Source organism: Indicator indicator, chromosome Z (genome assembly GCF_027791375.1).
Source record: "Indicator indicator isolate 239-I01 chromosome Z, UM_Iind_1.1, whole genome shotgun sequence".
NCBI classification, from domain to species: Eukaryota; Metazoa; Chordata; class Aves; order Piciformes; family Indicatoridae; genus Indicator; species Indicator indicator.
The window spans coordinates 64,725,057-64,737,246 of record NC_072053.1 but is presented as its reverse complement, the minus strand read 5'-3'; the positions used below and the strand labels follow the sequence as shown (position 1 = coordinate 64,737,246).

At 38.6% G+C, this 12,190-nt stretch overlaps 1 protein-coding gene across 3 annotated transcripts in view; it reads left to right on the top strand.

The window, feature by feature from the left end:
• NRG1 (neuregulin 1) overlaps window positions 1-12,190 on the top strand; it is a 96,355-nt gene that overhangs the window by 69,148 nt on the left and 15,017 nt on the right. For 2 of the 3 annotated variants that reach the window (XM_054397452.1, XM_054397451.1), the window contains exons 2-3: window positions 1,107-1,236; window positions 7,954-8,012. In XM_054397452.1, coding sequence (XP_054253427.1) covers window positions 1,107-1,236; window positions 7,954-8,012 — 189 coding nt within the window. Of the gene's footprint in view, window positions 1-1,106; window positions 1,237-7,233; window positions 7,302-7,953; window positions 8,013-12,190 lie in introns of all 3 variants that reach the window. The other variant, XM_054397450.1, reaches the window with a different exon arrangement.

Sequence of the window (12,190 nt, the reverse complement as noted above, 5' to 3'; positions counted from 1 at the left end):
CAGTCAGAGGTTGTAGTTTGGATCTGCAGATGCAGCCTAGCAGGTACATGCCTGACTTAGGTTTAACTCGGCTTGTAAAGATGGTTTTGAAGGCATAAAACACCATGAGGAGCTGAGAATTTAATCCACACTCTCTGATGTTAGTTTAGGGCAACGTCAGGAAGATCACCTTACACTAGTAGTTTTGATGGGCAAACCCATCCTACCTTTGTTGCTTCCTTAAAGGTTGCTAACTATGCCCTGCTGCATCTGCCTTCTCCAGGTAAACACAGAAGGGAGCAAGCTATGAAAAACAGCAGGCACAGTGGTACTTCCATTTAATAGCAATTTAGGCATCTAATGGTGTCCAGCAGTGTTGGTGGCCCCAAACTGCAAATGAGACTATCTACAGCAGATTCTAGGCTGGCCTCCAGATCAAAGACAGCTGTGGACACAAGGGTGGCAACTGTATGCACACAGGGACAATGTATCCAAGCACCTCCCTATCCTCTCCCTTCCTACAGTGTCAAACCAGAGCAGCTTCAGCAGGGGAAGAGCCATTCAGCACTGAGCCAGTCACCCTCTCCCCTGGGAATAAGGCAGTGGCTGGGCTGGGGGATTCAGACCCAAGAGATTGAATCAGCAGGAGGCCTCAGGTTAAGCTCCACTGAAAAACACATACTTCGAGGCAATGTCGTGAAGAGGCCACATTCAGGGCCTCATTTTATTGGGCAGCAGCTTGTAATGACTCTCACATCCCAAAATCACTTGAATGTAATTAATGCAATATCAGTAACTGCACATAAATGACACATTTTTAGTGAAATACATGAGCTGAAGAACTTTAAGGTCACTTGATGCGTAGGGCTAGTGAAATTCTCCTTTCCTCCTAGGCTGGGTCTGGAGTAGTGTACCTCTGAGGTAAGGCATTTAAATTCCACTCCTTGTGTCAATCGACAGAACGCAAGGTCATATAATTAGTGTTTGTGATAGCAGCAGACAGAGAGCTTGGAGAACTTGCTAGATATTTCCTGGCCCTACTTCGTACCTCACATACAAGTAGACTTACCAGTCAGGAATCCAAACTAAACAATTCTGACCTGTATTTTCACTCTTGCCTTTTCCAGCCACTTCCACATCTACAACTGGAACAAGTCATCTCACAAAATGTGACATAAAGCAGAAAGCCTTCTGTGTAAATGGGGGAGAGTGTTACATGGTTAAAGACCTCCCAAACCCACCACGATACCTGTGCAGGTAAGAAAACCTACTTGCTTACTCATATTCCAGAAATGCTTTTTTTCTTTAAAGGAGAACCTGAACGACTTATCTCCTGTGCTTGTGGCATTAGATATTTCTTCATTTTTAAGTAAGTGACTGTGAAAATAACCTGCCAAGAATTACCTCGGTGTTCTACATGGGAGGTGTAACAGAGGCAACCAGGAAATCTTCCTGTGTAATACTGGCACAGCAAGCCCTGTTGATAAAGTGACATAACTTGAGCCTTGTGATAGAAATAATGAAACAGATACTGTATACTAAGTACACTGCAAAGAGCAAAAAGAGATAAGTGGATAAGTGCATTAAATAAGAATCCTTTATACTGGACAAAGTGGTTATTATTATTATTGTCTGTAGTAACTGAACACTTTTTGATAAGATTATATTCACACCTGGAGTATTTTCTGTTGTGTTTAATTGCATAAAGACCAATGAATGCCATGGTGGAGGTTATTATTTCATGTGAGAATCCTATGGAGTCATAGAATCATTAGGTTAAAAAAGACCTTTGAGGTCATCTAGTCCAACCATAGATTATTTGATTCAGGAAGTAATGTGAGTTTAGTTTTAAGGATATGTTTGTGCACCTTCCTCAAGCCTTGGCCCATGCTGTATTGGGCTGTTGCGTAGTCCATTGTGTTGGGGAACTTCCATAAAGGGCTACAGCACTGGAGTTCACCATCTTGGTGGTATACCAAGAAGCTTTTACCTCTGAAGATGAATTAGTCATAGCGAGGTAGTGCTTCTTTCTGGTTTGTGAGGCAACTCAACATTTAGATGATAGGAAACATCCTTGAGACCTAGCAGGACTGAGCAAAGAGAAGGCATTTCTATGACAATATTGCTATTTTTCAGACACACCAAGGGATAGTGGTCAATAAAGACTATTTGCTGTAACTGCATAGATTTTCAGTCTTCTAGGACTGAAAATTAAACATTTATTGTAAAGCTGACTCTGACTGGTGAGATAGGTGAAGGTCTATGATGCTTTCATTAGGCTCTGGGAAGGCACTGACTGCTTGTCTCTATTGTTAATTTTAAATAAAACCAAAACCCAAACAAACAGTCCAAAACAAATCAATACATAAAAAATGTCACAAACACCAACCCCCACAATGTTCTGCTTTATTCATGATTTCTCCTTTTTTTGTAGAAGGGTGCTACCTCCATTTCATGAGCTTTGGTTTGGTTTCTTCACAGATTGCTCTGTTCCTGAAAGTTATTAATATTTTATTGATTTTATAATAATTTTTAGCTAAACTGAACATGGAAAAGTTACTGGCTGTGGTGGATTGGATTCTTTTTTGAGAGACAGAAAGATCTGTCTTAAAGTTACATGACTGATGTAAGCCAGCAGTACAAGATGAGCAGTTTGCTATGACCCTCCATGGCAAGTACAAGAGATTACCTGCCTGTTCCAAGTTCCTACCCAAACACTGCTCAGAAAACTCCAGGACAACAGAACTGAGCATCTATCAGATTTTATAATAATTAGTGTTGTCTGAACAGTTTTAGAGATATCCCATTTTTACTGGGACAGGGACTTCCTTTTTGTCTTATTAATTTAGAGACAACTGTATTTCATCTTTGATTTTATAGATTGACTTTTTTTTAATTAATGCCTCAGAGATACTTGAATAAAGTGGGGGGATTTTTTTCCTTTCATAGACAAGAAATAACCTTTAATTCTAGGGCTGGAGTTGAAAAAAAAAAATAATTCCCAGATTTCACAGATGTGCCTCACTCTGGGTGATGCGAGACCTGTTTGGAAAAAGCATCAAAGATGTAAAATGCAAGAAAGTGAATCTCATTTGCAATAAGACGTTGAAAATTATTCTTGTCCTGAGCATAGGTCCACTGTTATTTTGCAGGGCCTTTCACTATGATCTCCAATACTTGCCAGAATTGAAATTTTACATAGTGTAAGAAAATAGGATGCAATACAGCCATGTAAGAAAAGTGTTAATACTTGAAAGTGGGTGTACTGGGAAACTGAAGAGACAAAATATGGGTCTCTTCTTGTTTCATTAAAAATACAGATGTCTACTTTTAATTCTAGTATTCCAGTGTTAATTAAAATAAGTATCTAACCAGTACACATTGCCTTCATTGTTCTAAGAAAATAAATCTTCCCCTAGAACATGCCTGTGGAAACAGAATGCTTGAAATATGGTACTTGCTCTTCATATTTCTGCCTCAGTAGCAAGTTCACTTTTTTCCATATGTTCCATCTGTTGATAGCAAAAGCAAAATTTCTAAGCATGAGCCATATCATTCTAAATTGGTTTTATCCCTCACCAAAAAAACATGACTCAGATTCACAGCAACCATGGAATTTTCCAAATGGTATCTCTGCTGGTGTAAACCTTGTATTCTATTTTAAAAAAGGAGCTCCTAAATCCATCTTCTGTTAAAAGCTAGCTATGTAATTTTTTTTTAAGTGTTTTGTAAAACACATAGTATAACAATCCAGACTGGATTAGATCTTGCGCTCATGGGTGTGGTGAGAAGTTTGAGAAAATTCCCTGCTTTCAAGAGGTAACCATGTGAAACACTCAAGAAATGCGTGAAGGCTGAATAATGAATTGTACTGCTACATCTGTGGTAGCTTGTATGTTCCCTATGTCTATCTTAATTAGGCATCCAGACTAAACAAAATAATCTCACAATATGAAAAATGGAGCTTTGAGGCTACTTAAATAAACTGGTGTACATATTTTTCAGAAGCTTCATAAGAACATGAATCACATTTTGAAAACATCATAGCCTTTGGAAGCCAGGATGCTAATGGCTCCTTATAAGACTGAGATTTGCAAGTAATTTTGGTTGAGTTGGAAATGTTTTCCAAGTTAACTGAGGACAAAAATTCACTAATTTCTTTGAGTAAATTCAAAATTAAGAGCAGAATTCCCAGCATTTGTTTCTTACTTGAAGAAAAATCTTTATGAGTACAATATCTATTATATGTTTTGAGTGTTCTTTCAAAGTATCCTATTATTAAGCTGGTTTGACTAATTTATTCCTTACTCACAGAACTCATCTTATTTCATTGTTACTGAAGAAATGTGACTGAATTTTAAGGGATGGAAATAACATTTCTCTCTAACAAAAGTATATTGCTTCCTTTCTTAACAGCAAAAGACCAAGTTACACGCTTTTTTAATGATATAGCCATTTTCTATCTCTATTGTCATGTAAAGGCATTGGTGAAATAGAAATTGACAGAAAGATCTTGAAAACAGCAAGAAAAGAAAATGCATTTCCACAATCACAGAAACACAGAATGTCAGGGGCTGGAAGGGACCTCAAGAGATCATCTAGTCCAACCCCGCTGCCCAAGCAGGAGATGCTAGTGAAAGTTCCAGATACTCTTCAACAGGCAGGATAGAAATACTAGTTCTGACTTCGGCTATGAAATAGACTGATATGGAAGTGCAACTTGACTTCCAATGGAAAAAAAAACATTTGCTAATAGAAGTGGATGTAGTGGAAATGTGAGGTCCTGATCATTCAGCCATTCCTCTCCTGACGAAAAACAGTTTGATGATTTATATTCAGTGTTCTGACCATATGCTCTCTGCAACAACTTCATGTCGAGATAAAAAGAATTTATTTTAGTATATGTGGTTTAGTTTGGTGGTTTCATCCAGTTAATACATTACATAAATATACAGAAAGGAAGTTAGATGGGTTTTGTAGCATAAATGTCTACTTGTTGCGCTAGTTGCTTGCCTCCAACTTTCGCTTGTGTCACAAAAGAAAACTGTACATGGGTAATGATCTAGAAATGAAAGACACAACAAGAAAACTCGGAAACTTTGAGTAGGACAAGATGTTTTGAAAACAACGCTGTCACACACCTTTTGTAAATGCACAGAGTAAACAGTAAACAACCTGCTGAACAGGACTGGAAGCAGTGCCACACTGCATATTTGAGCAATGCAATGCCTTTAGCATTCTCACATAGTTGTAAGTGGACAGGCTCATCTCTGCTCTTGTTTTGGCTGGTGCTCCCTGAACCCCTTCTGAGAGGCAGGTGCTGCATGCGGTCTATTTCCTGACGATGGTTTCAGAGGAAGTATAAACACACCTGAACTGTTTTCAGCATCATCTCAGCATTGTGACCCTGCTTGATCTGGAAGCCATTTAAACATTGCCTGCACCAGTGCTCAGGTTGTTTCCATCACCTCCACAGCTGCACTGACATCTGAAATCAACAGCATGTTCCTTGGAATTGCATAGGGTTGAGCCTGATGAAAAAGATGTAGATGTCCCTGTGAAATGAAAGCAAATGCAGATGTGAATGCCAGCTACTTCAGGGATGGGTGTTTGACAAGATCACCACAGTGCAAAATAAAACTGAAATTACAGGACTAAAATATTTTTACTTAGTAACACAGATCACAATGCTGCCTATGAAAGAGGTTTGCCTCTGTCAAAGACAAAAAAAGTCTTCTATCATGCCTATCAATGACATCTTTTCATGACAAAGTTATCCTTGTTGCGTTTTTCTCAGCTGAATGTATTTGTGGAGAATGGGATCTCTCCATACTATATACTTATCAAAAAAATGTGACCTTGGCTCTAAAGAATATAAATTCTCTTCCTTAATGAACAAGTATGTAATTGCAGCAAGTTACTCCAAAGAATCATCTACAAATACTCAGGGAAAAAAAATCTGTATTATACAAAACTCGTTCATGTGTTTAATTTGAACAAGACACTAGTGTTTATGCTTGACACCAGTCCTCTGCCACAGTGATTTTCTGGAAGTTCCACTTGTACAAGGGCAGCATCCCTGGCCCTTAGGGATGGAAACAATTGTGGAAGAATGGAATTTGAAAAGTTGAGGACAGCTTCCAATGCACATGCAACTGGTATGGAAGAGGTGGAAGACTGCTCTAAACAATGTGCCTTTACAAATTAGAGGGCTCTTCAGCCCCTGGTGAATAAATGATGAATCAGTTTACACCATGGCGAACCCAGGTAGAGAATCAGAAAGGCAGGCAATGAAGGTGAGAAGTATTCAAGAAAGTATGTATCAGGTAATTTAAGATTTCGTGGTGAGTAAGGGTGGGTAGGAGAAGGAGAAGGAAAGAAAATCTAAATCTATATATGTTTAGTGTAGTAGACAGTCATTCATGCCTATGTTCAAAACACAAGAGCCTTCCTTGCCGTGTTTTGGGACCTCAAACTTTGCTCCAACATAAAGAACAAAGGTGGTGGAAGAATTGAAAGCCAGCAGAAGAAAACAGAGGCAAAACAGAGAAGAGAAATTTCTTCACTCTCTCCAAGGGGAAAAGTGCACTGATGTTTTCTGCAGAAGATCTTATGATTGGAAAGGGTGGACAGCTATGGGGCTTCAAATTTTGAAAACACCTTTGCCTCTCATCTTTTTTATTTTTCCTTTTGTCAGCCATGTTGAATATACTTCCTTCTTTTGTGTTTGAGTTTATCTTCTCACTTTTTTGGATATCTTTTTGGTTTTTCTGTGATTGCTGTTTTAACTATTCCCCTTCAAAGAAAATTACTGGAGGACACCACATGCCATTACAGAAACAGGGAAATCATGGATTTTTTAATAGATTTTATGTGACTGGTTAAAAAGACCAGTGTAAATTGCTGTTATACACTGCATTGCAAATGTAAAAAAAAAATTGATCTGATCCTTTCATGAAGTGGAATAAGCTTTTATATATTTTTGCTAGGCCTGATTCTTCATTGTTTTTTCAAAACAGACAAGAAAAAAGACTTCATAGATTTTTTCTTTCCTCTGGTGGATTTTTGCTGTAAATTTTGCGAAGTGTTATCTTCAGGGAAGGTTACACTTTCTTTCCTCTTTTCAGATCATATTTCCCTAACACCTAACCAGGAGGTGACTTAATGCACTCCAATCTCCATAGGCCAGAAGATGTCAGGCTGTTAGCACAGTGGTTTTGGTGTACTATTGCTTATCACATTTTTGCCCTTTAGGTGCCAACCTGGATTCACTGGAGCAAGATGTACTGAAACTCTGCCCATGAAAATCCAAAACCAAGAAAGTATGTTAAAATAATCTGAACTTTGCTTTCTTCCCCAACTACAGCAACAAAATCAATAGTACTTGGTGTTTTCACAGTTCAGCTGGAACTGGCCTCTTTATGCACTAATTTATGACTTGATGCTCCAAAGTAAAATCTGTACACTATGGCATTACTGACCTCCAAAAGGTTTCTCATTCATGTGATTTTTGATCTTTCCATCCATTTGCAGATGCATTGAATTGCACACACTGGCAGCTTTCTTGTTTGGGAGACTGCTGTTAACGTGCAACCCCAAAAGAGCAAACTCACGGAGATGAGTCGTGTACAGATCTTGTGTCCTCGCTGCCTTGTGGAAAGTGCACCCTAAAAGCAATTTGGGAATTTGGAATGGTGAATTTCTGTCTCATTTCTTGAAACACACTTTTGTCTGAATTGATTTTGGTTTTGGCTGTATTTTTGTGGGGGATTTCTTTTCATTACTGCAGAGCAAATTACTTGCTCTCAATATCTTGATTCATTTTGACACACTAAAATGAGATTCAGTTTCTGACAGTGAACTCACCAAGTCATATCAGTTCACACTGAAGGAGCTTCTTTCTTAGCATATATTCACCTCTTCTCTTTTCTCTGTTTTTTCTCTACCATTTTGTTTGTTTGTTTTTCCTCTCAGGTGCCCAAATGAATTTACTGGTGATCGCTGCCAAAACTACGTAATGGCCAGCTTCTACAGTACGTCCACTACCTTTCTGTCTGTGCCGCAGTAGAAGCATGCTCAGTCGGTGCTGCTTTCTTGTCGCTGCATCTTTCCTCCAATTTTATTTTTTTTTTTAAATCTGTAACTAGATGTGTTGCCTAAGGCCTAATATTGATTGTCTCTACCTGTTGCATGAAAATGATAACAAAAATCAATTGCAATACTCCCCTGAATTGTTTGGCATTGAGGTGATGGGGAAATGCAAGACTTAGGAACACTGTGAATTGGACACTGAATGGTGTGATACGGAGTCCCCACTGACATTAAGCAGTAAAAGTGCAAAAACTACATGTTGAAAGTCTCGTGTTTTATTTGACACAAAACCCTTGAGCGTTTATACAGGCCAACACACCCCCCAAAAAAGTGATGTGTAGCTACTTCTCTGCTTGCTTATAAGATCTGTATTCAGACCTACAAGTTAAGGGTCATTTACTTGCTTACATCATTTCTAATGAGCACACGCCAAATTGGATCAAAGTGCTGTGCCTCCTTATGGTCCAAGTTTCAGGGGAAAGAGCACAGAAAGAAAAAGAAGAGGGGAAGAGACAGCATAAACAATGGAATCTGACATATTTATTTGTGGGTAACAGGTGTAAGAGATCAAGTATTTCAAAGCCAGATTAATTAACCAAAGAAACGTAGCATGCACACACAAAGGATTCTGCCTGTGCCAAAGTGGTGGTAGAATCGGCATTGCAGTCAAATATCTCCTAAGATTTCCCACTGAGGGATGAGTTAATTATTTATTATGTTAATTTTCTAACATTCACTATAGCAAAGTCAAGAGTAACACCTGAGAAAATCGCTTAGATTTTACATGCATAGAGAATTTGTAGTTAATTGTCACTGGCATCAGAATGTACTGTGATCTAGGAGCAGTGTTACAGGAACTATTTTTTGATGGGTTACTTGCCAGCAAAGAAAGATGTCAGAGACTACAGACTAGCTTAATTTAATTTCCATTAATATATAGGACAAAAAGCTGTTAGCATGTGCTGGACATTTTGGAGCCTGAAGACATGCACAGGTTTTCTCTTATACTGACAGATGAAAAATGTCCATACATAATTCATGCTCCCTATCATGGAAGCTATCCATGTAAATCTCAAGGGTGCTGACTGGAGACCAGATCTTCAAGCATTCAAGTGTGTATTTTGTGCCTTGTTTAAAAATCTTTATTAGTGTGAATTGTTTTTAAAATACCTCTGGTAACCATGGATTTTAAAATGTCTATGCTCTAACAGCATTTAAGTATACTAAATGCTATGCTTAAATAGATTTTTCTGTACATTGTGGTGAAAGGTGCAGTTAAGTTTTTCTGACCTGAGAGGAATCATTTAAAAGGAGGTAGTGTAAAAATTTGACATCCATTGTTTGTTGCTGAATTTATCCCGAAAACTACAGAAGAAGTTCATGTTAGTAATAAATTAATTTTTCAACTCAGGGAAACAAAGAAAAAAATAAACAAGCAAACACACAGGCACCAAAAAAATCAATAATTTTAAAAAAAAGTTTAGGTAGGTTTCCCTTCCTTAGTTTTTCAGGTTCATAAGTCTGGTTGGAATTTTTAAAGGAATCTTTGATTAGTAGACACCAGACTGAAATTTTCTGAATTTTGTCTTCAAGAAAAAGGCGTAGATACTCTTGCCTTGCTGCAAGAGTTATCCTCAGCTGTAAGTACTTCAGCTAGTCCACCCTCATCTCCTTGAAATGCAGTAGCAGGAAAGCACACCACTACCTACCTTAGGCTACTCTGAGAGTCCCAGGCAATGGCTATGGGACTCCCCCACTCCTGCTCACCCTGCATCTCTTACACAATGACAGGTTTCTTAAACTGCTACAAATCTTTTTAAAAAGACCACTTTTTGAAAGAATCCAGTGAGAGTACATTTATATTTAACAGAAAAAAAAATCACTGAAGAAGCATTTTTGTGACATATTTGTGACTTTATTACTACACCAAACACGGAGCAGACCATGCAATTATAAAGGCAACTTATAATGAGAGTTATCTTCAGGCAAGGTTGCCAAGCTCTTATTTTGCACCAAGTATTACAGTTCATCAACTTAGCTCTTTAGATGCAGCTTTTGCAAAGTATGGAGCAGATTAGGATGTTAAACAGTTTAAGTACCAGCAGGGAACAAAAGTGTACATGTGAACTCTATTGTGCTATCCAATTGTACTTGCTTCAGAAGGGTGTTTCTTCATTTGGAAAGAAAATATCGATGGGGTTCCACATGCCAACTGGGCCAACTATCTTAAGGTTCTGTGCTTGGCTGTTGAGAAAAAGTTAGCATCAGATTTTTTGCATTGCAAGGGCAATGAAGTTATGAACTTTGCTGAGGGTCTTTTGCAAGGTCAAAACAATGCCAGTGCATAAGCCAGAAGAGTGTGAGGCTAACTGGCTTATCTTGACAGTGGTTTGGTTAGATCTGAATGATTCATATTAGAAAAAGAAGTTGAGAGTAAATTAGGGGGATGTCCATTTTAAAAATTCTTCCATAGAAATATCTGTCTTTTCTGTCAGTGGAAATGTGAGTATAACTGGGAATGGACGTGAGGGCAACTACTGGAAAGCATGTGTTTAGGCTGACTGTCCCTTAGTTCCAGCTTTGCAAGCATGCCAAACCGTAGGACAACCTGTTCCAGCTAAACGGTGGTGGCTGTTAGATTCTCCACTCACACAGTTCCCTCCAGCACTGCAGCTCTGCAGTTTTTCTTCTTTAGCTGGTGTTTACTGCCACTGCAGACTTTGGGAAACTAAAGAACAAACTGCTAGTGTTGCTCATCTCTGGAGTCTGGCTGTAAACCCTGTGACACACTATCCTTGAGCACCACAATCACAGCTGCTGCCAGATGTTTTCTGCCATACTCTGGCTTTTGCTGGAGTGTTTTTGACTTTGAGGCTCGTGGTCCACCATTGGCCCATTGACCCACAGCAGAAGGGTGGTCCAAAATACTGTTACAAAAATACAGTGTAGATATATTTGCTGTATTTGAATGTTCATGCATTCACTCACTTGCAGGCAAAGAAGCAAGGCAAATCAAGGAAAGTAAAAGATAATGAAAGACCATTAAAATTCTGGACTCTTTTTTATGTAGCTTGTATGTTCTTATAGGAACACTGTGCAGAATGATCCTTGGGATAAGAAACACTGGAAGAGCCTTGGCTTTATAGAAAGCTGAAAAACCAAGAAGTCCAACTCAAAGGGCCAGTTACTTTGCTTACTTCCCTCATTAGCAATTATATACATATTGTGAATATGGAGCAATTTGTGGGGTGTAGTGTGAGCCATCTTGAGAATTAATTGGATATGGTCCTCGCCTCCCTGAGGGCAAATGTTTCAGCATGGAACACCAATTTAAACTGAGTCAGTTTCAGCTCTGCCATCCTTGGTGAGCAAGAAGGACAGTATTTAGAAGGGCAGAGGGATATTTCTCTTATAGCCTCTGACTCATATTGTTAAAATGAGCCTGGCTGAGAAATTAAGGGCAGCAAGAGCTGAGAACAGGTTTGATGTTCTAGGGGGCTGATCAAAACTGCTGGTATTCTATAATGGCCTAATTTTCTCAGTCTTTCCATATAAACTACAGATCTTTGAAATTCAGATTTTCAGCAATTCCACTAGGTTAGCATTTCTTAATTTCCGCTTATTTTTCAAGTGGTATACACTTGTGTATACACATGTGTTTAAGAATGCTAGACAATCTCATCTGACATTTTAATTTTCTAAAGCCTTTCAGCACCTTAAGTTGTACTGGGACAAGGTGTGCTGGGACCAAGACTGCTAAGCGATACACACAGATCTGAAAAATGTCATTGTTCATCTTCTTCTCAAGGTTAAAGACAGTTTTCCACTATAAACTGATCAGTTAATGCTGATTAAATGCTAAAATGGCCATGATAGAGTATTCTAATTAAGAAAAGACATTTTCTATACTTCTGAAACTCAAAATCAGTTGTGGGATAGTATTTTTACAGGAGCCACAGGGTTTAAAATCCCAAGTTCAAAACTGATTTTGCGGCCTGAGTACCACTGAAATGAACCAAGCTTTAGAACCCAGGTAGAACCCAAAGTAGATCCTAAGCCTCACGAAGAGGTCACAGTCCTGGCTCCTGAGGGAGAATTGGCTGCCTTGTAGGTTCTGCTT